Source organism: Mobula birostris, chromosome 31 (genome assembly GCF_030028105.1).
Source record: "Mobula birostris isolate sMobBir1 chromosome 31, sMobBir1.hap1, whole genome shotgun sequence".
Lineage (NCBI taxonomy): Eukaryota > Metazoa > Chordata > Chondrichthyes > Myliobatiformes > Myliobatidae > Mobula > Mobula birostris.
The window spans coordinates 30,301,030-30,327,966 of NC_092400.1; the positions used below are offsets into that span (position 1 = coordinate 30,301,030).

At 43.2% G+C, this 26,937-nt stretch overlaps 1 protein-coding gene across 2 annotated transcripts in view; it reads left to right on the forward strand.

Moving 5' to 3' along the window:
- pole (polymerase (DNA directed), epsilon) overlaps positions 1 to 26,937 on the forward strand; it is a 134,670-nt gene that overhangs the window by 23,304 nt on the left and 84,429 nt on the right. For both annotated transcript variants that reach the window (XM_072247599.1, XM_072247598.1), the window contains exons 16-18: positions 1,427 to 1,534; positions 19,068 to 19,196; positions 25,369 to 25,471. In XM_072247599.1, coding sequence (XP_072103700.1) covers positions 1,427 to 1,534; positions 19,068 to 19,196; positions 25,369 to 25,471 — 340 coding nt within the window. The remainder of the gene's footprint in view (positions 1 to 1,426; positions 1,535 to 19,067; positions 19,197 to 25,368; positions 25,472 to 26,937) is intronic.

A 26,937-nucleotide genomic window follows, 5' to 3' on the forward strand; every position in this document is an offset into this window, starting at 1 on the left:
AGGGATGAGAAGTAGATTCTTCACTGCTCCTGTTTTGTGCTGTGAGGATATTAGGGAGTCCAAATGTTAACAGGCCCAACTGGCTGATCCATTTGGTATCTATGCCTTCAGATTTGATACCACTTTCCTTTTCTTTCTTCGTGCTGGTTAATATGCACTCAGACAACTTTTTTTCGGTGACTACATTATGGTATCTCCTCAAATTCTCACTTGCACATGGAAGCTATGTACTATTAACTTGCTAAATAATCTTACTTATACAGTCCCAAAGGTCCCATACGTTAGGGAGCATTTATCACAGGGAATTCTTCTAGATGTGCCTTGGAAAAATTACTTCCCTTCAACTTTACACAGTTGCAGGGCTTTGACAGCAGGTACAAGGCTGTATGGACCATGTTCCATTTGTAATAAGTTCTAATTTATTTCAGCAAATCTACCATCCTTAAATTCAGCTAACTGTCTAAAATTGGTGGGATGGGTTGGGTCTGTTTTTAGTACATTTCAGGAGTACTTTGCTGCTGCCTTTCCAGACCCTGCTATTTCTTCTTTTGTCACCATGTGCTTTTCCCATTTTACTTTTCCTATAGAAAGCTGATGATTTGTTGGGCTTAAAGAGAGGTGGCATCACTAGACAGTGTTACTGTTAATTATTTCCAAGTCAGAGCAGTTCTATTGACTGTGTCAAGTGCTCCACTATAATCCTGGATAACCCACAAAACATTTCAGGTGTTAAATTGGGGCTGGATTCCAAGAACAAGCAGTGATGAATGGACCTGTGTAAAACTGAAGGCAGGGTATTTTGTTTTTCTCCAAGGCACATCTGGGGAATTCTTTGAGAAAAATGCTCTGACACTTGACTCTGGGAATAACATGATTATTCAGCTACTTAATACTACATAATTGAATGTACTTATTCTGACAATCTCAGCAGGACTGCACCTGATTGGTAAACTTGTCTTGTAAATGTCTCATTGAAAAAATGGCCTCCAGCTACAGTAACTTCTGCAGTAGCACATTAGGTTCCAGTTATAAATCAAATTTATGGTTTGTTCAATGCGTCAAGTTTCAATTAAATTCAGAGCTGTTATATGAGTGAGCAGCTATGAGAGAGGGGAGTGTCTGCGGTCCAATGATTGATCAGAGGTCATAATTTTGAATGGTATCAAAGTAAAATCAGAAGCGAGACCTATGTTCTTTCCAACCCAACTGTCACCTCTGAGAACCTTGTTGGTTGAGTTTTTTGAAAAAGACTGCTACTTTATATCTTGGCCATGGATGGAAACTAATTTCTTTTTAAATGAGGCGCTGTCAATTTTATACATAACTTGGGCATTACTAATTGGGAATTTAGCATAAACATAATAAGAATGATAAGACTATTGGAATTGTTTAAATTGTGAATTTTTTTCATTGACTTGCCTTTCAGAACCCAGCAGCGTTTGACTTTTTGCTGCAGAGAGTGGAGCGCACAATGCAACATGCCATTGAGGAGGAGGAGAAGCTCCCAATGGAGCAGGTTATCAATTTCCAAGAGGTAAACGGTATAATTGTGTACATATTGTAGTTAGAGGAAAGAAAAAAGGAATATTTCAATTTCAACTTTCTTTTGAGTAAAAATTTGGGCTCGTTTTGAATGAAAGTATTTTGAATTCTTAACTTATCTGCTTGCTGTTCTTAATTTACCTGCCAGATTATTTACTACTTTAGCATTCTTCAATTATCAAATCTCTAGAAAAAAATTAACCATTATTATTAATTTCAGCTTAATCCCTTCACCTATTTTGGATTTATTTCTGGATAAAATTTATCAGCCAACTTATTCTCTAACCTGGCAGTTTTCCTTTTATTTGTTCATATTTCTTGCTCAAGATCTGGGTGACGTTGGTGGACAGCATTTACTGCTCATTTTGGACCTTGAGTTTGGTGTTGAAATGCTATCTTGAACCTCTGCAGTCCTTCTGGGGAATATACACCGACAGTGCTGTCAGGCAGAGAGTTCTTGGATTAAGACCCAACAGTAATATATGTCCCAATCAGGATAGTGTGTGATTTGTGGGGAAACCTATTGGTATTGGTTTCATCTTTGGGATCTGCTGTTAGAACAGCTGATTTTAGCAACAGCAGTACAGATGTAATAGGTACACATTACATTTTTAATAAACATGGAATCATAAAGATGTATGGCGTGCCAAAAAGGCTCTTTGGCTGTACTCATCCATGTCAGTTGTAACTTCTTTCTTTGCCCACGTTAGGCTTCAACCTCTACTCTTTTCCAATCCTTGGACCTGTCAAAATACCTTTTAAAGGTTGTTGCATCTGCCTCCACCATTTCCTCCATAGATTATTCAATGTAAACTGTGTGAAAAATCTGTCCCTTAGCAGATAAATTTCTCCCCTTGCACCCTAAACCTATAGCCTCAAGCTTTAGAATCTCCCACTCTTGGAAAAGAGTAGATTGTCATGTAGTTTTTATCAACCTTTATAAGGTCATCTCTCAGCTTCCTTTAATCCAGAGAGAATAAACGCAGCATATTCAAACTCTCCTTTGTAAAGCCTTCCTTTCGAATTTCTTGTGCACCATTGTTACCATATACTTATAACTCCCATAGTCCTGAACAAGTACAGCTTGACCAATATTTTGTTACAGCTGCAATGTGGCACCTCAACTCTTCTCCTCAAAGCCTCAGCCTACGAAGACAAGTATAGTGAATGCTTTATTTTCGGGATGCTATGAGCTTTCACCCTAAGGTCCCACTGTATATCAAAATGCCTGAGGTCCCTGCATTTTTCCTGTTAGTGTTTAACCTAATGTGTATGAATTAAATTTCATCTGTCATCACTCCACTCAACTTTCCAACTGATTTATTCTCTGTATTCTTTCACAACTTTCTTTACTATCTACTACCTAACCAATTTTGCAATTAAGTCCACCAATGTTCTTATCCAAATTATTTTTATGTGATAAACAACAATGGTTCCAACACCAATGCCTATATACATCATTGGTTATATACTTCGTCAGATAAACACTTCTTGACTACTACCCCGTGCCTCCTATCACCAAGCTAATTTTGGATCTAGTTTGTCGACATGCCTTGGATCCCATTTGCCCTAACCTTCTAAACAAGCCTGCCATGCAGAATGCTGTTAAAAGCCATGCCAAAGTCAAAGTAATCTATGTCTTGTTAGATGGTTATTGGAGAGAATCAGAATCAAGTGTAATACCTCTCCGATAACTTTCCTACCACTGACATGTGACTCACCGGACTATAGTTTCCAGGAAGGAAACTTGTCACGTTTAGGCATTTGATATTGAGTGAGTTCATTGAAGTTTATAAGAGATGTATGATGGAGCAAAAAAGAAATGAGGATGAAAAGAGGGCAAAATGGCCTAGGCAAGCAAGAATAAAGAGAATCCCAGTATACAGAAGCAAGAGAATACCTAGGCTAGGGACCAAAATGGAAATCTGTTTGGTGCTAGTGTATGTAAGTGAGATCCTAAATTAATGTTTTCCTATTGGTATTCACCAAGGAGAAGAATGTGAAGGTTGGAGAGTTAAGAGGAGAGTTATGCTTATGTCGTGAAAGCAAGACTATCCACTGCCACCAAACTCATAGTTCCCTTAACCCCCACTACTTGCTTCTACCTCCTACCCAAGATCCACAAACCTGACAGTCCAGGTAGGCCAATTGTCCTTGTCTGCTCCGATCACTGAGCACATGTCCTCGTATCTTGATTCCATTCTACCCAGCATGGTTCAGTCCTTTTCCAGCTACACCCGTGGCACTTCTCATGCTCTCGACCTCCTCAGTAACTTTCAGTTCCCCAGCCCTGACTGCCTCATCTTCACTATGGATGTTCAGTCAGGATGAGTCCCATCAGGAAGGCCTCAAAACGCTCTGCTTCTTTCTGGACAAAAGAACTAACCAAATACCCTCCTCCACCACCTTCCTTCATCTTGCAGAACTGGTCCTCACCCTCAACAATTTTTCCCTTGGTTCCTCCCACTTTCTCCAGACTCAAGGAGTAGCCATGGGCACGCACATGGGCCCCAGCTATGTCTGTCTCTTCGTTGGCTACATAGAAGAGTCCATATTCCAAGCCTTGCCCTGTACTACTGCCCAACTTTTTCACTGCTACATTGACGACTACATTGTGCTGCCTTATGCACCCATGCTGAGCTTGTGAATTTCATCAACTTTGACTCTAGCTTCCACCCAGCCCTTAAATTCACTTGGTCCATTTTTGACAGCTCCCTCCCCTTCCTTGAACTCTTTTTTTCCATCTCTGGGGACAAACTATCAACAGACACCTTGTATAAACCTGCCGATTCCTACAGTTATCTTGACCGTACCTCCTTCCTACCCCATCTCATGTTCCTTTGCCTCCGCTGTCTCTGTTCCCAGGGCGCGTCTTTCTTTTCCAGAACATCTGAGATGACCTTCTTCAAAGAATGAGCTTTCCCTCCCTGTGCTATTGATGCTGCCCTCACCTGCATCTCCTCCATCTGTGCTTACCCATTTTTGTGCCCTCTTAACAGGGATAGAGTTCCTTATCTACCACCCCATGATGCCCCGCATCCAACACATCCTCCGCAACCTCTGCCATCTCCAAGGATCCTACCACTAATATTATATTTACTCCCCCCCCCCCCCCGCATTCGGCAGTGGTCACTCCCTCCGTGATTCCCTTGTCCATTTTCCCCTCCCCACTAATCTCCCTCCTGGCACTTATCCTTGCAGCCTAAATGCTGCACCTGCCCATTCACCTCCTCCCTTACCTCCATTTAAGGCCCGAAACAGTCCTTTCAGGTGAGGCAACAATTCTCCCACAAATCTGCTGGGGCTGTCTATTGTGTCCGGCGCATCCAATGCGGCCTCCTCTACATTGGTGAGACCCATTGTAAATTGGGGGACGGCTTCATTGTAAATCTCTGCTCCATCCGCCAATAGCGGAATTTCCCGGTGGCCAAACATTTTAATTCCAATTCCCATTCCCATTCCAACATGTTGTTCCATAGCCTCCTCTTCTGCCAAGATAAGGCCATCCTCATGGTGAAGGAGCAGCATTTTATATTCCTTCAGGTAGCCTCCAAACTGATGCCATGAATATTGATTGCTCCCTTCTGTTTAAAAATAAATTCCCTCTCCTTCCCCATTTCTATTCCCCACTGTGGCCCTTTACCTCTTCTTTCCTGCCTATCACTTCCTCTTCTCGTATGGTCCACTCTCCTATCAGATTCCTTCCTCTCCAGCCTGTTACCTTTCCCACTGCTTGTCTTTACCAATCACCTTCAGCTAGCCCCCTTCTCTCCCCACATTTCTATTCTGGCGTCTTCCCCTTTCCTTTTCAATCCTGAAGAAAAGCCTCGGCCTGAAACCTTGACTGTTCATTCATTTTCACAGATGCTGCCTGTCCTGCTGAGTTCCTCCAGCATTTTGTGTGTGTTGATTTGGATTTCCAGTATCTGCGACTTTCTCATGTTTATGCCATGAAAGTTGTTGTGTTGTAACATCAATGCAGAATCAGAATCGGGTTTAATATCACTGGCATGTGTCGTGAAATTTGTCATTATGCGGCCGCAGTACATTGTAATGCATACTGGTAAAAAAACTTACTTGCATATATCAAAAAAAGTTAAATTAATAGTGCAAAAAGAGGACAAAAATAGTGAGGTAATGATCTTGGGTTCAATATCCATTCAAAAGTCTGATGGCAGAGGGAAAGAAGCTGTTCCTGAATCGCTGACTATGTAGTTTCAGGCTTCTCTACCTCCTCCCTGATGGTAGCAGTGAGAAGAGGACATGTCCTGAATGATGTGGGTCCTCAGTGATGGAGAAGTTAGTGCCCATGAGGCAGTTTTTTTCCAATCCTCTGCAGTGGCCCCTCCATATCAAACGGTGATGCAACCAGTTAAAATCTCTCTACGGTACATCAGTAGAAATTTGCTAGTCTCCTGAAACTCCTAATGAACAATAGCCACTGTTGTGCTTTGTTTGTAATTGCATCAATGTGGTGGATCCAGGATAGATCTTCAGAGATGTTGAGACTCAGAAACTTTAAACTGCTTGTTCTTTTCACTGTTGATCCCTCGATGAGGACTGGTGAGTGTGTCCTCAACTTCTCCTTCCTGAAGTCCACAATCAATTCTTTGGTCTTACTGACGTTGAGTGCAAGATTCTTGTTCTGACACCACTCAGCTAGCTGATCTGTCTCACTCCTGTACGCCGCCTCATCACCGTCTGGAATTCTGCCAACGATATTCGTGTCATTGGTAAATTTATAATTGGGATTTGAGCTGTGCCTAGCCACACAGTCATGGGTGCAGACAGAGAAGAGCAGTGGGCTAAGCACACATCCTTGAGATGTGCCGATGTTGGTCGTATGTGAGGAGATGTTATTTCTGATCCCGACTATCTGTGCTCTCCCGATGAAGAAGTCAAAGATCCAGCTGCAGAGGTCCTCTTTTGGAGCTTGTTGATTAGTACCGGCCAGGTTTTGGAGGTTGTTGATTAGGACTGAACATTATTGAGAAATCCTATGGATAGGATTTACGGGCATTTGGAAAACCATGGCCTAATTAGCGAGAGCCAGCATGGCTCTATGGGGGGCAAGTTGTGTCTTACTACTGTGATTTAGTTTTTTGACGAGGTGATGAGGGTGATTGATGAAAGGAGAACTGTGGATGTTGTCTATATGGATTTTAGAGTCACAGAAAAGTACAGTGGAGAAACAGGCTCTTCAGCCCATCTAGTCCATGCCGAACTATTTAAACTGCCTACTTCCATTGACCTGCTCCAGGGCCATAGCTGGGTATGGACCTATCCAAACTTCTCTTATGTGTTGAAATCGAGCTTGCATGCACCACTTGAGCTGGCAGCTTGTTCCACACTGTCATGACCCTCGTGAGTGAAGAAGCTTCCCCTCTTGCTCTCCTTAAACTTTTCATCCTTAACCTATGACCTCTAGTTGTAGTCCCACCTGACCTCAGTGGAAAAAGCCTGCTTGCATGCTCCCTATCTACACCCCTCATAATTTTGTATACCTTTATCAAATCCCCCCTCAATTTTCTACTTTCCATGGGAAAAAAAACTCCCAACCTATAATTTTTTTTTATATAACTCAGGTCATCCAGTCCCAGCAACTTCCTTGTAAATTTTCCCTATATCTATCAACCTTATTTACATCTCTCCTGCAGGTAGGTGACCAAAACTGCACACAATACTCTAAATTAAGCCTCACCTATGTATTATACAACTTCAATATAACATCCCACTTCCTGCACTCATACTTGGACCAACCAAGCAGAGTCCACTGCCAAGAAGGCCAACCAGTGCCTTTACTTCCTGAGAAAACTAAAGAAATTTGGCCTGTCCCCTAAAACCCTCACTAATTTTTATAGATGCACCGTAGAAAGCATTCTTCTAGGGTGCATCACAACCTGGTGTGGAAGTTTTCCTGTCCAAGACCGGAAGAAGCTGCAGAAGATCGTGAACACAGCCCAGTACATTACACAAACCAATCTTCTGTCCTTGGACTCACTTTACACCGCACACTGTCGGAGCAGTGCTGCCAGGATAACCAAGGACATGACCCACCCAGCCAACACACTTTTCGTCCCTCTTCGCTCTGGGAGAAGGCTCAGGAGCTTGAAGACTCGTTAACGGCCAGATTTGGGAACTACTTCTTTCCAACTGTGATAAGACTGCTGAGTGGATCCTGACCCGGATCTAGGCTGTACCCTCCAAATATCCGGACCTGCCTCTCGGTTTTTTTGCACTACCTTACTTTCCATTTTCTATTTTCTATTTATGATTTATAATTTAAATTTTTAATATTTACTATTGATTTGTACTCCAGGGAGCGGGAAGCACAGAATCAAATATTGCTATGATGACTGTACGTTGTAGTATCAATTGTTTGGCAACAATAAAGTAACTTTAATTTTTGAAGGCCAATATGCCAAAAGCTTTCTTTATGACCTTGCCTACCTGTGATACTACTTTCCTGATGTACCTGTATTCCCAGATTCCATTGTTCTGCAGCACTCCTCAGTGCCTTACTTACTTGTCTGTATTAAATTCCATCTGCCATTTTCCCAGCTGGTCTGGATTACACTGCAAGTTCTGATAGTCTTCCTCACTGTCCAACTTACATATCATCCACAGATTTGCTGATCTAAATAACCACATTATCATCCTGATCATTGATTATTCACGACAAACAACAACAGACTAGTAGGGAATTTAATTTTCCTCACAAGACTCTGACCCTGGTATTCGTTAGGAGACTCCTTACTTACATGACATGGACAGCTTTTCCTCCAGAGAGCCACGGCTCCGCTTACAATCGATACACGCACCCTCTTTATGGTTGTTTCTAATGGGTGTGGTTTGTTTAACTTCTCCATATTTGGTATTGTTTGAACCAAATTAGAGGGAAAAAACACCCAAGTCACATTGCCTTATGGTATACAGCTGTAGGCTAGATGTCAGCATCATGTAGTCTTTTGTCTACAGCAGTAGGCCAAAGGGCAACACCAGGATTTTCTGCTGATCCAGGCATTAAGCAATACAGATACAGAATTCTATAGTCTCATAAAGGTATTACCCAACCCAGTTGGCCAAAATGCTCCAAAGTCCCCTACTTTTTGGTCATTCTGATCCTTGGGGGAAAAAGGGGTCCATTTGAAGGGCGGAAGGGATGCATGACCAGGCAGGCTTCCTCATCGTACTCTGGATTGCTGGTCTGTCTCTTGTTCGGTAGCTTGGATCCCCTGGTTAACTGGGGAAAGATATCGTTCCCAGAGGGTACCGGACGCAAGAGGCAAGAGTCCAGGAGGGGCAGCGTGCATTTTAATAAACAAACCTCGCGATTATTAAGAGCAAGATTAGGCTGTAATATGCAGTTGTTGCCCCCCAACCCCACCCAGGGGTCCGTGAAGGGGCCACCACCCTCCTTTTGGGCTGTAATCATGGATTCCCTCACCCACATTCCCAATTTGCTCTGAGCTTTTCTGTATGTGGTCAGCTAGATGGGCGATATTCCCAGATTCATCTGGATACTTGTGCAGCATTCTTGTCCTATGATTGAGCAAACTCCTCCTTTTTCAGTGGGTATAAAATCTAAGGCTGTCCCATTCTGCAAACTACTTCAGCTGTGATGACTTCTATATTTTTTTTTTTTTTTGCTGAGTTCCTTCCAAAGCTAGCTAGCATAATCATAAGCCATAAGCATGGAAGTATTAGGTAGCAGGCGTGCCGTTCCCTCTCCCACCCCCACTATTCCCTTCAGTCCTGTCAGTATTAGCAGGAGGGTCTCAAGTGATCAGGAGTACCTGGTATGGTCCTTTCCACCTGGGAGAGAATCTTTTTTTAATGTTTTTACATATCCTTTTATGCCTGGTGGCACAGTACATGTAAAAACATTAAAAAAAGATAAAAACATATCCATGTTTCCTTCTCCCGGCGGAGGTAGTACCACCTCTACTTGTTTCTGGTTTATTCAAATGGCCTTCCCTAAGGGGTTCACTGCTTCAGTAGTCTTTTCATCTGTCCAAATTAGAGGGCTGTTACCCCCTCCAGTGAGGGTCAGGATCTGGCAAACGTGGGGCATCCCATTGGGACCTTGAACAGGGTCAATTTATTTGTTCGGTTGGCCTGATTTCGTAAGGTGTACAGGGCGATAGGCAGCGCCTTGGGCCATTTTTACCCAGTTTGTTGACATGTTTCAGCCAGTGTATCTTTTAGTACCCTGTAAATTCATTCCACGAGCTCAGTGGGCTGAGGTTGATATGGGAAGTGGTATTCCCAGCTGAAACCTAGAGCCTGACTCAATTCCTCAGTCAACTTCCCAGTAAAGTGGGTTCCCCTGTAGCTATTGATTTGGTAAGGGACCCCAAAGCGGGGAAATGATATCCCTCATAGGGGTCTTGACCGCAATTCTGGTATCATCTTTTTGGGTATCATCTTTTTGGGTCGGAAAGGCCTCCACCCACTTAGAAAATATATCAGCTCTTACTAGCAAACAGTTAAACCACCCCCCCACTAGCCAGCATGTGCACAAAGTCAACCTGTAGGTTGGCAAAAGGAGTCTCTGCGAGGGGCAGATAGTCAAATGTAATGGGTGATTTCTCTCTATTATATGTTTGGTAGATTTCGCAACCTTGTACTGTGTGCTCGGCCACTGCCGTTAGACCAGGTGCAAACCATGGTTTTGATACCAGATATATAATACCTCCTTTTTCTACATGCCCCCTTTCATGACTTACGTGAACAAGGGCGTGTTGGAGACTCTGGGGGCAAACTGGCCGCCCATCAGGGTGGTGCCACACACTTTTGGAGTCTGCTGCGTTGTCTGTGTTGTGAGATCCATAGCGTGAGTGTGTAAGTCGCACTTGATTATTACTAAATTATTTGGCACCTGCACCGCCTGTAGCAGATGAGTGATCAAACTGGCGTGTAGTATAGGTTTCCCAGGTTAGGTAATAAATCCCCTATTTTTCCATAGGGTTCAAAATCATGTACAACCCCAAAGGTGTAATGAGAGTCGGTATAGATACTGGCGGTCTTCCCGGCGGCCAAGATACAGGCCAGGTTAACGCACATAGCTCAGTTGCCTGAGTGGATGTGCCTAGGGGAAGGGCTGCTACCTCCAGTGTCTTGAAGGGTGTGACAATTGCATAGCCTGCCATGATTGTGTGATGACAGGGCTTGTAGGAGGAGCTGTCTGTAAAAAGAATAAGATCTGGATTATCCAGGGGGATAGGTAACAGATCGGCCGGGCGGGGTGACTATCTCTACTACTTTCAGGCAATGATGGGGTTTGCGAGCACCAGGGAGAGGCTAAGGTAGAAGGATTTAGAGCTGGTGCTTTTTGGAAGAAAAGGTTAGGTTTACTTAGCAACATCACTTTATAGCCTGTTTGGTGAGCTGTGGTGAAAGCGTATTCCATTTCCTCTGTTCAGTTTGTATTGAAGACTCCCAAAGTCCAGTATTCAGGGACCTAAGTGCCTGCAATAGTTCGTCGTGCCTAGAAAGGTCATCATTTGCTTCTTGGTGGAAGGCTTAGGAGCCCATGTGATGGTAGACCTATTCTTTGCATGCCTTTCTGCAGTATATACCCCAGAATATACTGATTTTACTTTGATACCATTCAAAATTATGACCTCTGATCAGTCATTGGACCCCAGACACTCCCCTCTCTCATAGCTGTTCATTCGTATTAAAGTAAAGGCATCCGTTAGTCTTGCGAGACCATGGATCTGCGCCTGGAAAGTCTTCACTCTCCAGGGCGCAGGCCTGGGCAAGGTTGTATGGAAGACCAGCAGTTGCCCATGCTGCAAGTCTCCCCTCTCCACGACACCAATGTTGTCCAAGGGACGGGCATTAGGACTCATACAGCTCGGCACCAATGTCGTTGCAGAGCCATGTGTGGTTAAGTGCCTTGCTCAAGGACACAACACGTTGCCTCGGCTGGGGCTCCAACTCACTACCTTCAGGTCGCTAGTCCAATGCCTTAACCACTTGGCCACGTGCCTACACTCATTCATATTAACAGCTCTGAATTTAATTGAAACTTGATGCATTGAACAAACCATAAATTTGATTTATAACTGGAACTTAATGTGCTACTGCAGAAGTCACTGTAGCTGGAGGCCATTTTTTTCAATGAGACATTTGCAAGACAAGTTTACCTATTAGGTGCAATCCTGCTGAGATTGTCAGAATAAATACATTCAACTATGTAGTATTAAGTAGCTGAATAATCGCATTATTCCCAGAGTCCAATAGCTGGGAATAGGTCCCAAATGTACTTCTGCCATTACACAAATAAGTACTGGCTGCCTTCATGAAGGGGGATGGAGAAGAAAGTAGAGCACAAGGTGACTACAGTGTACCAGCAGCTTTGGGAGGGGAAGGAGGCTAGTATAACATTTGGTGTCTGGCTCAATGGGTGAAATCAGTTACACGATTTGATTATTGGCCCGTAGGTCCTGTATGAACCACCATTCCTCTGGTCTTCCCAGTTTAGGGACTGACAGAATAGGTGTGTTGCAAGGGCTCTGAGTGGGCTGAAGAAGCCCTTGTGCCGAAGAAGCCCTCGTTGTATCATGGTCTCGATCACTGGCCTGATGCCCTTCAGGGCATCCTCCGATAGCTGGTTCTATCTGATGGAGAGGACGTGGCTAGTCTGCTTCAGAGTCACCGCATGGGGCGGGGGGGGGGGGGGTTACTGTCTTGACAAGGCCGACGTACTTTTAATGGTGAGCCCGTAATTCTGGGTTCACTTGGTGGCTGTCAGCAGGCCCTGACCATTGAAGTTGGGGCAGGGGACGATGATGAGACGATGTCTCTTCGGCTTGCATGGAAGTAATGCCATTTTTGGGGTTCAGGAAGTGTACGCTGGGTTCCCAGAGTAGGGGCAGGTCAACTATTATTCTCTTCACCATGGGGCCCAAGTCCTTTGACATGAAAGGAGGTTTCAGGGCTAAAGAGACTTGTGGTGTCTTTGTCTCTAGGAATAATTGTGTCTGAGCATGGAAAAGGCCGGGGTCTAAATGGACTTTGGCAGCTAGTCCCTGAGGGCCAAAAACCATGGCCCCACTAAAGGAAATGCACCCTAATGTACCCCCATATTTAGAAGTCTTTTTACGATAACCATCATCACGATCAGGGTCTTGGAAGGCGGCAGGACAGTGCAATGCAGTTGCCAACTTGCAGGTATTTACAAAATCTCCCAAGAATCCCCAGTCCCCCACTATCATCATTATTCCTGCCACAGTCAATTTCCCCAGGGGAGCCGCTCTATATCCCAGGCATATAAAACTGCCTGCTTTTCTGTGGGTCCTGTTTTTTGGAGGTTTATAAAGCGAAGCTCAGGTACCTTTTCATTGGTTAGCTTGAGGTACAATCCCTCAGGAGTGTAATGGATTACGGCATAATATTAGGTTAATGGGTGAGTTATTGGCTATAACAAATGTTTCCTCTATCCCTCTGCCTTCTCTTAATTTCTATGGGCTGGGATAATAGATCTGTTATGGAGACCCTATCCCCACGGTTTTTGTAGTCTCAGTACTCTGAGGCAATGCCACAGAGGGGCTTAAGGATGATATAGTGGTGCCGGAATCAATCAGTTCATGTACTTGTTTCTTAGCTGTTTTTACTTCCAGGAAAGCATCCTCCTGAGGGATCTCAGAGAGCTTGATCATAGCTGCTTATGTCATCTTCCTCTCGTGGCCTGTCTGTTGGGGTCTGAAGAAGTTACGCAGAGTGAAAGGTGTCAGTCCCCAGGGATTTTTGCTGGTCATCCTTTCTCCCTACCCTCTCCTATCCTGTCCCTCCATGCCACCTTGGCACTCTGGCCAAACGCCGCTTTCACCCACATTCCTACATATGTCCTGTCTCTTGTTTCAGGGCCTTGGTCAAGCTCCTGCCTTCCACTCCCTTTTTTTTTTTTTTGTATGTTTGCCCCTTTTCTCCAGTGATCTTCAACAACCCATTTCGTTCCATGTTGGTCAGGGTCTGGGTTATCACATTCCATTGCTGGGTCTGCCAGTTCAGGTTGGTCAACTTAAAGGCATGGGCGATCTCGGGTTGGAGGCAGTTAAGGAAGGTTTGTACAGACAAGGGGGCATTTTGCTGGTCCAGGAGTACTCCTGCATGTGATTCCCAAGTGTTTTTGAATCGAGCTACGAAGTTAGTAATGGTCTGTCCTTTCTTTTACATGCACTGGGTAATTCTCTGAAGTCCCCATATTGTCGGGCTGTGGCAAGGATGGGGGCTTTAATTTCGTGCTCCCACATTTCCATCGCCTGTTGGGCATCCTCGCTGACTGCTGGTTGCCAGTCTCCCTCAGGATTAGCATAGTGGACTGGAAGTTGGCCACGGCCCCATCCCATGAAGTTCCATATATAACACGGTTCCATAAATTGCCGGGCAGTGGATTAAATATTTCACATGTCTGAGAAAGCCAGTTATGAAACACTACAGTTTTCTTAGTGGATCAGGGCCGTCGCTGATCATATTGCATTCCTCAGCCGTGGTCCAGGGTTTTAAAATGGAGATGTTGCCCACCATTATCCAGGGGAATTGAGAGGTTCCTCCCCTTGTGGTGCTATTGGGCATCCCCTCTCCTCTGTCTGGTGGAAACTCAACCCTCCATGAATGGAGTGTCCATCCCTGCCCATAAGTTCCAGAAGAATCAGGCACATGGGTCGGGTTCCGGTCCAGGGTAGCAGCCGGTGCAATCTCACTGCCAGCTCAATAACCTCCATATAAATAGCTGGAAAATGTAACAGAGTATCTGCTGTCCTCTGTTTCCAACCAAACCTTATTGGTGGGTGAACCTGGGGGGGGGGGGTCGCCCAACAATTGTATTTCTTGTATTTACAATTTTCTTCTCTGTGTCCTTATTAATCTGGGCCTTTGTAATTGGATCGGGCGTTGTTCATGGGGAGGTCCTTGTTCTTTTCTGATTGGGTTGGTTTGGCCAGGAACATAGCGGCCCGATTTCCCATTTTAACATATACTTTTATTTTTCTTTATTAGTATTGTGTTCTATTTTCTGTACGAACTGAACTTCATAGTCAGCTGATTCCCATATACAAATACCTGGGTCCCATTAAATATCACAAAAATATTTTGTCTATTAGGTATGTTTTTCCTCTCCCAGTTTCCTCCTTGTTCCTGCTGGAACTCAGGAGCTGGTTACTAGCAGTCAGGGATGACCTTCCTCATGCCTCACCCTGCACCTAGTCTTGATTCCCATCTTTCAGGGAAATCTCACAGGTAGGGTTTCAATTCCTTTCTGAGGGGCCGATTACTCAGTCGGTGCTCCGTTGGATCCCATATATAGGGATCCCAACCTCGTTGCCAAATTGTTAGGGAACTTCCTTTTCCACACTAAGACTCAGACCCAGGTATTGGTGAGGAGACTCTTTATTTATGTGACACGGGGAGCCATCCCTCCAGAGAGCAATGACTGCTTACAGTCAGTACTAACACCCTCTTTATGGTTGATTCTAATCGGTTTGTTTTGTTCAACATATCCATATTTGGTGTTCTAAGCAAACTGGAGGAAAAAATCACCTAAGTCACATAGCCTCGTGGTGTACAGCTGTAGGCTAGAGATCAACATCATGTGGTTTAATGTCTACAGCAGTATGCTAAAGGACAACACCAGAATTTTCTGCTGATCCAGGCATTAAGCAATACATGCACACAATTCTATAGTCTCGCAAAGGTATTTACCTGACTCATTTGGCCAAAAGTCCCCCACACGGACCCAGCAACAGTCCCTGCAACACTCCACTAGACACAGGCTTCCAGTCAAATGCAACCATTTACTACGACCACTCTCTAGTTTCTCCCACAAAGCCAATGTCGAATCCAATCTGCTTCCTCATCTTGAATGCTGAGTGACTGAACCTTCTTGACCAACCTCCCATCTGGGACCTCTTCTCAATTACTTGCTAAAGTCCATGCAAACAATATCCACAGCCTTCCCTGCATCCAGTTTCCTAGTAATTTCGTGGAAAAACACTAAGATTGGTTAGGCACAACCTACCACGCACAAAGCCATGCTGTCTATTCCAAATCAATCCACGTCTATCCTAATACTCGTATATCTGGTCCTTTAGAATACCTTCCAATAACTTTCCCATGAATGATGTCAGACTCACCAGCCTATAATTTCCTGCTTTATTTTTTAGAGCCTTTCTTAAACAACAGAACATCAGTAGCTATCCTCCAATCCTCACCTGTTGCTAAGGATGATTTAAGTATCTCTGCTAGGACCCCTGCAATTTCTATACTTGCCTCCGACAGGGTCTGAGGGATTTATCCACTGTAATTTGCCTCAAGACAGCAAACACCTCTTCCACCATAATCTCTATGGGGTCCATGACCTTGCTGCCACTTTGCCTTGCCTCTATAGATTCTGTGTCCACCTTGCAAGTAAATACAGATGCAACAAAAATCTGCTTAAGATCTTCCCCATCTCTTTTGGCTCCACACATGAATTACCATTCTGATCTTCCAGAGGACCAATTTTGTCCCTTATAATCCTCTTGCTCTTTTCATATCTGTAGAATCCGTTATGATTCTCCTTCACCTTGTCGGCTAGGGCAACCTCATGCCTTCTTTTAGCCCCCCTGATATTTTTCTTAAATGTTCTGTTACATTTCTTATACTCTTCAAGTATTTCATTTGTTCCTACTTGTCTATACCTGCTATGCTCCTCCTTTTGTTTCTTCACCTGGGCCTCAATATCTCTTTAAAACTAAGGTTCTCTAAATCTGTTATATTTACCTTTTATTCTGACAGGCACATATATGTTTGGTACTATTCAAATTTCACTTTTGAATGCCTCCCACTTACCAAGTACACCTTTGCCAGAAGACAGCCTATCCAGTTCAAACTTACTAGATCCTTTTTGATACCATTAAAATTGGCCATTCTCCAGTTTAGAATCTCAACCCACAGACAAGACCTATCTTTTTCCATATTTACCTTGAAACTAATGGCATTCTGATCACTGGATGCAGTGTTCTCCTGTGCAAACTTCCATCACCTACGCTGGCTCATTCTCCATTAGCAGATCAAATATTACGTACTTAGCCACGTAACAAGGTCCCTCATGAGAGGCTCATCTAGAAGATTAAGATGCATGAGATCCATGCTGAATTGGTTATTTGGATTCAGAACTGGCTTGCCCATAGAAGGCAGGGTAGTGGATTGGTTGTGTGTGTGTGTGTGTTACCCTGTTACAAATTAGCACCACAAAATAACAGGCAGTACATCACATACAATTAAACCATTTAGCTTTATAATTCTTAATTTGTCTGAAGGGTTAGTAAAGAAAAAGCAAAAAAAAAAAGAAAAGGGCCCATTTTAATGAAACAGTCTAAGATGCACAAGTTGGAGCTCACAGTTTCCCCTTCGCTGATCCTCCTTCAATCTCCCTAGGCTTCGCCGAATGATGGCCCTGCTCCGGGTCGAGTCCTACGACCTCTTCTCTCTAGTGTCTTCTCCCTTCATCTCCCAAAGTACAAAAAGACCCAGCTCACCCCGGTGTCAGGCACACAACACGAAAACACACTCCCATCATTTCCAAAAAATTTCCATGAAATTCCAAAGCACCTGTTATCTCTAACCATAACCTAAATGCTGCTTCTGTAGAAAGATATACACATTCCTAAATAGAAATGTAGATGAGTGCATTAATAAGTTTGATGATGTGATGGTTTTATGATTTTGTGCATAGTGTAGAAGACTGGCAAAGAATATAGTAGGATATAGATCAGTTGCAGTTATGGGCGGAGAAATTGTGGAGAGGCAGGTAGTGTTGAGAAAGCAGGGGAAGAAGGAAGAATGGACAAAGAAGAGTCAGATTCAATATAGTGTATGGAAGTGTATGGTCATGCATTTTGGTAGAAGGAATAAAGGCGTAGACTATTTTCTAAATAGAGAAAATTCAAAAATCAGAAGTGCAAAAGGACTTGTTTGGCCTTGTGTAGGATTCCCTAAAGGTTAACTTGCAGGTTCATTCGGTGGTAAAGAAGGTAAATGCAATGATAGCTTTTATTTCGAAAGTACTGGAATACAAGATACTGGTCACACTGCACTTGGAGTATCGTGAGCAGTTTTGGGCCCCTTTTCTAAGAAACGATGTGATGCCATTTAAGAGGGTTCAGAGGAGGTTCACAAGAATGATTCCAGGAATGAAAGGGTTAACATATGAGGAGTGTTTGATGGCTCTGGGCCTGCATTTGCTGGAGTTTGCAAGAATGAGGGAGATCTCACTGAAATTTATTGAATATTGAAAAGCCTATATAGAGTGGCTATATTTTCTGATAGTGGGGGAGTCTAGGACCAGAGGGCACAGCCTCAGAATAGAGGGATGATCACTTAGAACTGAGATGAGGAGAAACTTCTTTAGCCAGAGGGTGGTGAATCTGTGGAATTCATTGCCACAGACAGCTGTGGAGGCCAAACCATTGTTTTTTTTTAAACGTGGAGGTTGATAGGTTCTTCATTAGTAAGGTTGTCAAAGATTTCAGGGAGAAGCAAGGGAATGGAGTTGAGAGTGATAATAAAGTAACCATGATGCAATGGCAGAAGACACTGGGCAAAATGACCTAATTCTACGCCTGCGGCTTATTTTTCTCTGGAGTGGCCGTGGCTGAGGGGAGATCTGATAGAGTTTTATAAGATTATGAGAGGAGTAGATAGACAAAGTCCTTTTCCCAGGGTTGACATGTCTAATACCAGAGGCCACGTATCGAAGGTGAGAGGGAATAATTTTATTGGAGATCTGAGGGGCAAGTTTTTTTTTCACACACAGTGATGGTACCTGAAATGCGCTGATTGGGGTGGTGGTAGACACAGATACATTAGACAGTTCTGAAGAGACTTTTAGATAGGCACATGAATGTGTGAAAATGGAAGGTAAAAGTGTAGGCAGAGGAGATTAGTGGGCCATTTGATAACTTAATTGGTTTGACACAACTTTGTAGGCCAAAGGGCCTGTTCCTGTGCTGTATTGTTCTATATTCTTAATTTTTATTATTTTCTTACTTACCTCTTTCTTATTTCTAAGTTCTACCCATCTAGCGTTGTTGGCCAGTCCCTCCAGGATATCCTCACTGAGTATTGCCATAATGCTTTCCCTGATTAGCAGTCAGTGGCTCCTCCTCTTTCCCTGTCCCCCACTCCTGTCAAGGCGAAAACCTTTATTCCTGGAACATTGAGCTGCCAGTCCTGCTCCTCCCTCAGCCATATGTCTGTGGTTGCAGTAATATTGTAATCACGTGCACTGCTCTGTTTTCTTGGGTCAACTATCTTATTTGCAAGTCTCCTTGCAGTGAAGTAAATGAAGGTAAGCTTCCCAGCCCACTTGTGCTTCTCCTGCTACTGTCTGTCTTGCCCACTGCACTTCCCTGTTTTGTTTTGACAGATCGTTCTTAAGAGGAAAGAGAACAATCCACAAATTGGTTAACTTGCATTATCGTCATTACTAAGTGACTTGTGCTCAATTTCAGTTTTGTTCACTTTCTCTCCTCCAGGTATGTGAAGAAATAAAACAGAAACTGCACTGTTTGAAAGAAGTTCCCAACAGAATTGAATGTCCTCTCATTTACCATTTGGATGTTGGAGCGATGTATCCGAACATCATTCTGACCAACCGCTTACAGGTACGGTTGATGTAATGTTCAGCCAGGGAAAGAATAAAGGATCCTGTCTTCCGATGAACACCAAATTATCAAATCGATCTTCAGAGTTTCTCATCTGCCTACTAATCATTTTGCTTAACTGTTCCTCCCAATTGCTGCTGATGACTGCTCCCTGTTGTGCAACATAGTTAACAATTTTGACAGATGAATACCTGAACCTTTCAGGTTTCCCATTCCACATGCAGCAGCATGACAAACCTTTTGGCCAAAGTGAACTAAGCTGCCTTATCGCCTTCTGGAAGTCACCTCCAACTTCATCCCCACTCTCACCCCCATCCCCATACATGCATCTTTACTGCCTGTCTACTTTAGCATTTTAAATAATTGTTTAGCTTTCAATTACATCTGCTGTTATTGTTTGCCTTAATTGCTATTACCTTTTTGCTGTCCCTTTGAGGAAGCTGTCATTCTTGAATTCCTTCTTAAATTTGTTATTGACTGTATTATCCCTGTGGAGCATCACATCGCTATTTTTCAGTCTGATTAGTTACCTACATCCTATTTTACAGATTTATAGTCAGGTATCTGGTAACTTTACCTAAGTGGTACTCTTCTCAAGGTATTGAGTGAGGTGGTCCGGTAAAGTGGATCTCAATTGTCCCGGTAAGCAAGCTTTGCTAATGTTACTGTGGAAACTTAATGTGGCAAATCGGATTGAAAATGGGGGTGAAAAAGGAAATTATAGCCACATTTTATGCTAGAAATAAGAAAAAAAAGTGCGTCTGTAGAATCTTTTGTTTAAAAGTTGACATAGTCGTTTAAATGTATATTAATTACACAAGTTATGGAAGATTGATTCATAAGAGACTGCAGATGCTAGAATCTGGAGTGGCAAATGATCTGCTGGAGGAACTCCACCTAGCAGCAGCTGTGGGGGCTAGCAGTGGAGGGGTGGGAAAGTAATTTCTGATATTTCAGGTTTGAAAACCTCCATTCATCCATCGGGACTGAAAGTGGAGAGGAAAGATGTCAGAATTTCTTGGAGTAGAGTTTATTGTCTTATACACAAGAACATGAGCACTCTGTGTCAACTTTATTAGGTACACTTCGTTAATGCAAATATCTAGTTAGCCAATGGTGGCAGCAACTCAATCCATAAAACATGCAGATATGGTCAAGGAGTTAATTTGTTGTTCAGACTAAACATCAGAATGGGGAGGAAATGTGATTTAAGTGACTTTGACCGTGGAATGATTGTTGGTACCAGACGGGTGGATTGAAAATTTCGGAAACTGCTGAATTCTTAGGATTTTCACGCACAACAAACTCTGAAGATAACAAAGAATGGTGTAGAAAATTTTTAAAAATCCAATGAGCTCTGTGGGCGAAAATGCCTTGTTAATGAGAGAGGTCAGGTGGGAATGGTCAGACTGGTTCAAGCTGACAGGAAAGTGACGATAATTCGATAATCACACGTTACATCAATGGTGTGCAGAAGAGCATCCCTGAACACACAACACTTCAAACCATGAAGTAGATGGGCTATGGCAGCAGAAGACCAAGAACATAACTCTCAGTGGCTGCTTTATTGGGTACAGGAGGTACCTAATAAAGTGGCAACTGAGTGAATGCACAGGGACTGGTAAGTGAATGGTGAACCAAAGAAAAGTGAACAATAATGGGCAGATGGAGAGAGTACATGAAAGATATTGCCCTCGTCTAATAATAATTTCCTCCAGCAGCTTGTGGATGAATTTGAAAAACAGTTCCTTATGAGCAAATCCTGACTGGTTTTGCACTTTATTTTTCACACGATTCACTGGACGTATGACCTCCTCACCCACTTCTGTGCAGTACAATAATAAAATGAGATCAACCATCAATGGCCAAGGATAAATCCTATCCACTTTAGATCAGCAGGAAGAAAACAAAATGGGGAAAGCTAGTTGTAAGAATAGAAGAAAGATGTTCCTTGGACCCACACATACCAGCTGTACACTCCTTGCTGGCTTTAAATAGTAGTTTAGAAAATAAAGATTAAAACTTCAGCCCTTGAAGTGAGGCTTTGGATCTGGCATGTTGTGAAATGCTGTATTTGAATCTATGTTGGAATCTCCTGATTTTCTAACCCCCCCCCCCCCATTGTTTGATAGCCCAATGAAAGGCAACTGCTCTGCTGTATTATCCCTCACCTTGAAACAAATCAAATACAAAATCTATTTTCCAAATGTTGGCTTAAAACAAATTAAGTTCCTCACTGACCAGAGATCAACCACCTTCATAACCATAGAACCATAGAAAGTACAGCACAGAAACAGGCCCTTTGGCCCTCCTTGGCTGTGCCGAACCATTTTCTGCCTAGTCCCACTGACCTGCACACGGACCATATCCCTCCATACACCTCCCATCCATGCATCTGTCCAATTTATTCTTAAATGTTAAAAAAGAACCCGCATTTACCACCTCGTCTGGCAGCTCATTCTATACTCCCACCACTCTCTGTGTGAAGAAGCCCCCCCTAATGTTCCCTTTAAACTTTTCCCCCCTCACCTTTAACCTATGTCCTCTGGTTTTTTTTCTCCCCTTGCCTCAGTGGAAAAAGCCTGCTTGCATTCACTCTATCTATACCCATCATAATTGTATATACCTCTATCAAATCTCCCCTCATTCTTCTACGCTCTAGGGAATAAAGTCCTAACCTATTCAACCTTTCTCTGTAACTAGGTTTCTCAAGTCCTGGCAACATCCTTGTAAACCTTCTCTGCACTCTTTCAACCTTATTTATATCCTTCCTGTAATTTGGTGACCAAGACTGAACACAATACTCCAGATTCGGCCTCACCGATGCCTTATACAACCTCATCATAACATTCCAGCTCTTATACTCAGTACTTTGATTAATAAAGGCCAATGTACCAAAAGCTCTCTTTACGACTCTATCTACCTGTGACGACACTTTTAGGGAAATTTGTATCTGTATTCCCAGATCCCGCTGTTCCACTGCACTCCTCAGTGCCTTACCATTAACCCTGTATGTTCTACGTTGGTTTGTCCTTCCAACGTGCAATACCTCACACTTGTCAGTATTAAACTCCATCTGCCATTTTTCAGTCCATTTTTCCAGCTGGTCCAAGTCCCTCTGCAGGCTCTGAAAACCTTCCTCACTGTCTACTACACCTCCAATCTTTGTATCATCAGCAAACTTGCTGATCCAATTTACCACATTATCATCCAGCTCATTGATATAGATGACAAATAACAATGGACCCAGCACTGATCCCTGTGGCACACCACTAGTCACAGGCCTCCACTCAGAGAAGCAATTCTCTACCACCACTCTCTGGCTTCTTCCATTGAGCCAATGTCTAATCCAATTTACCACCTCTCCATGTATACCTAGCGACTGAATTTTCCTAACTAACCTCCCATGCGGGACCCTGTCAAGGACCTTACTGAAGTCCATGTAGACAATATCCACTGCCTTCCCTTCATCCACTTTCCTGGTAACCTCCTCGAAAAACTCCAACAGATTGGTCAGACATGACCTACCACGCACAAAGCCATGTTGACTCTCCCTAATAAGCCCCTGTCTATCCAAATGCTTGTAGATTCTGTCTCTTAGTACTCCCTCCAATAACTTACCTACTACTGACGTTAAACTCACCGGCCTATAATTTCCCAGATTACTTTTCGATCCTTTTTTAAACAACGGAACAACATGAGCCACTCTCCAATCCTCCGGCACTTCACCCGTAGACAGCAACATTTTAAATATTTCTGCCAGGGCCCCCGCAATTTCAACCCTAGTCTCCTTCAAGGTCCGAGGGAACACTCTGTCAGGTCCCAGGGATTTATCCACTTTAATTTTCCTCAAAACAGCAAGCACCTCCTCCTTTTCAATCTGTACAGTTTCCATGGTCTCACTACTTGATTCCCTCAATTCCATAGATTTCATGCCAGCTTCCTGAGTAAATACAGATGCAAAAAAACCATTTAAGATCTCCCCCATTTCCCCTGGTTCCGCACATAGCTGACCACTCTGATCTTCAAGAGGACCAATTTTATCCCTTACAATCCTTTTGCTCTTAATATACTTGTAAAAGCTCTTTGGATTATCTTTCACTTTGACTGCCAAGGCAACCTCATGTCTTCTTTTTGCCCTCCTGATTTCTTTCTTAAGTATTTTCTTGCACTTCTTATACTCCTCAAGCACCTGATTTACCCCCTGTTTCCTATACATTTCATACAACTCCCTCTTCTTCTTTATCAGAGTTGCAATATCCGTTGAGAACCAAGGTTTCTTATTCCTATTCAATTTACCTTTAATCCTGACAGGAACATACAAACTCTGCGCTCTCAAAATTTCCCCTTTGAAGGCTTCCCACCTACCAATCACATCTTTGCCAGAGAACAACCTGTCCCAATCCACGCATTTTAGATCCTTTCTCATTTCTTCAAATTTGGCCTTCTTCCAGTTCAAAACCTGAACCCTAGGACCAGATCTATCCTTGTCCATGATCAAATTGAAACTAATGGTGTTATGATCACTGGAACCAAAGTGCTCCCCTACACAGACTTCTGTCACTTGCCCTAATTCGTTTCCTAACAGGAGATCCAGTATTGCATCCCCTCTAGTTGGTCCCTCTATATACTGATTTAGAAAACTTTCCTGAACACATTTTACAAACTCTAAACCATCTAGACCCCTAACAGTATGGGAGTCCCAATCAATGTATGGAAAATTAAAATCCCCTACCACCACAACTTTATGTTTCCTGCAGTTGCCTGCTATCTCTCTGCAGATTTGCTTTTCCAAGTCTCGTTGACTATTGGGTGGTCTGTAATACAATCCCACTAATGTGGCCATACCTTTCCTGTTTCTCAGCTCCACCCATAAGGACTCAGTAGACAAGCCCTCTAATCTGTCCTGCCTGAGCACTGCTGTAATATTTTCCCTAACAAGCAATGCTACTCCCCCACCTTTCATTCCTCTGCGTCGATCACATCTGAAACATCGGAACCCTGGAATATTAAGCTGCCAGTCCTGCCCCTCCTGTAGCCAAGTTTCACTAATTGCTACAACATCATAATTCCACGTGTCAATCCACGCCCTCAACTCATTCGCCTTCCCCGCAATACTCCTAGCATTGAAATATATACACCTCAGAAGATTTTTACCACCACTCACAACCTTTCTATCAGCGGATTTGCTTAAACTTTCAATATCATTTATTTTCACCCCAGCCACACTGTCAGCTCTGGCACTCTGGTTCCCATCCCCCTGCAAATCTAGTTTAAAGCCTCCCCAATAGCACTAACAAACCTGCCTGAAATGATATTGGTCCCCCTGTGGTTCAAGTGTAACCAGTCTCTCTTGTACAGGTTCCACCTGCCCCGGAAGAGGTCCCAATGATCCTGAAATCTGAAACCCTGCCCCCTACACCAGTTCCTCAGCCACTTGTTCCTCCTCCAAAGCATCCTATTCCTACCCTCACTGGCACCTAGCACAGGTTGCAATCCTGAGATTACCACCCTCGAGGTCCTGCTTTTCAACTTCCTACCAAGCTCTCTATACTCACTGTCCAGGACCTCTTCACTCTTCCTTGCTATGTCATTGGTACCGATGTGCACCACGACATCTGGCTGGTCACCCTCCCACTTCAGAATGTCATGCAATTGATCAGAGGCATCCTTGACCCTGGTACCTGGGAGGCAACAAACCATCCTGGATTCTCTGTCACGACCACAGAACCTTCTATCTGCACCTCTAACTATCGAGTCCCCTATCACTACCGCTCTCCTCTTTTCTCCCCCCTCCCTTCTGCACTGCAGAGCCAGACTCAGTGCCAGAGATCCGGCTACTGCAGCTAGTCCCAGGTAAGTCATCCCTCCCAACAGTATCCAATGCCCTTTCCCCTTCCCTCGCCTGACAGTGACCCAATTTCCTGTCCTCTGCTCCTTCAATTTTGATATTTTGGTTAAAACCAAATGGTTTCTAATTATTTAAAACTGTATACTATTTTCTGACTATCCGTTCACGTTTTCATGCACAGGTACTTGTGTCCACTGCTAGCTTTCCAGCGTATGTGGCTTGCTTGATTTAGTTTCTTAATCAGTTAAAGACAGGTAAAATTTCAGTTTGTGTCTATTGATTATTGTCTCACACCCTGGAATTTTTGATTTCTGTTTACAGCCATCTGCCATGGTGGATGAAATTACCTGTGCAGCCTGTGATTTTAACAAACCTGGTGCAAACTGCCAGCGCAAAATGACATGGACTTGGAGAGGAGAATTCAGTGAGTATATTTGTACATCTGGAAATGAGTAAGTAATACCCCATCCCTTTCATACCTTTTGTGTCCTATAATAATTTTGTCGTTTTATCATGTTGTTAATTTGCTGCAAAATTTGTTATCACAGTAATAGAGATAAGAGCAGCATAGTAGTGTGCAGCCAATCCAGAATTCTGGTGCTGTCTGTGTGGAGTTCGCAAATTCTCCCTGTGACCACGTGGTGTTGCTGCATTTTCCTGCCACACCCCAGAAGTGGGTTAGTAAGTTCACTGGCCACTACATTGGTGTTTAGATGAGTGGTAAATGCAGTGGTGGGGTGGGAAAGGGAAGTTAGTAAAAATACTGTGAGATTAAGTGACAGTGAAAATCACTGGGGAAATAGGATTGTTGTGAGCCAGTAGAGACTAGATGGGCTGAAGTGGCCTCCAACAATATTGATAGGAAATATGGAGAAGATTTTGTCAACATTGTAGGAATTGATCATTTTATTGTAAAAGGGAGAAAATGGTCTTTTTAAGATGAAAGCAACTAAAACTGGAGTTAGTGGAATGTGGAACAAAAACACAGATTCTGAAAGAACTCCGCCAATCAGGCAGACTCTATGGAAAGGGAAGAAAGTCAATCTTTAGGGCCATTACTTGTTGAAGCTTAATTTACATGTTGTTTAAATAATGGGTAGTTTTTGGGCATGTTTCAACAATAATCAAAGTTATCACAGTATCTGGTCCAGTGATAGGGTTGTGCTACCTTGAATGGCTGCTTAGAAAACTGTCAAATGTGCAATTATATTGAGTCGCAGACAAACCTTTAGGTTGGTGCTGGAGTTATGATTTAACATCATTGGCTATATTGTATATTATACACTTGGAAATGCATATGGTATCAAAGGTAAATTGTTCTTTGTCACAAATGTTATTGAATCCTTGCCAACTTAAGCTATGCCAGCAATGTTTTCTGCACATGGAGAACACAAGGAAAGGTTGCCACTTTTTTCTCCTGATTTCACCTCAAATATAAATCAAGACCTCTTAGTACCATAAATAGATTTACCAACATTCTTCACTGTTTTGGTTATTATTTGACACAAGTCATTGGTGAAAAATGTTAGTGATTTCTGCAGAAAGATTTTTTCCAAATTGTCCTTCATGGTTTTTTTTAACAGAATGTGTTTCTGTACTTTAAGAAACTTCTTGATGAAGAATGGTTAATCTGTTAGCTGAAGCAGATGATGTGAAGCCATGCCTAAATGGAAAGAGGCCTTTTGAAATGAATAGGTTGAGAGGACTTTCACTAAATTGGTTTGTTATTGTCAAATGTATGGAGTGAGGTGAAAAACTTGTATACCATTCTTGCAACACACATCAAAGTTGCTGGTGAACGCAGCAGGCCAGGCAGCATCTCTAGGAAGAGGTACAGTTGACATTTCAGGCAGAGACCGTTCGTCCAAGGATCTCGGCCTGAAACGTCGA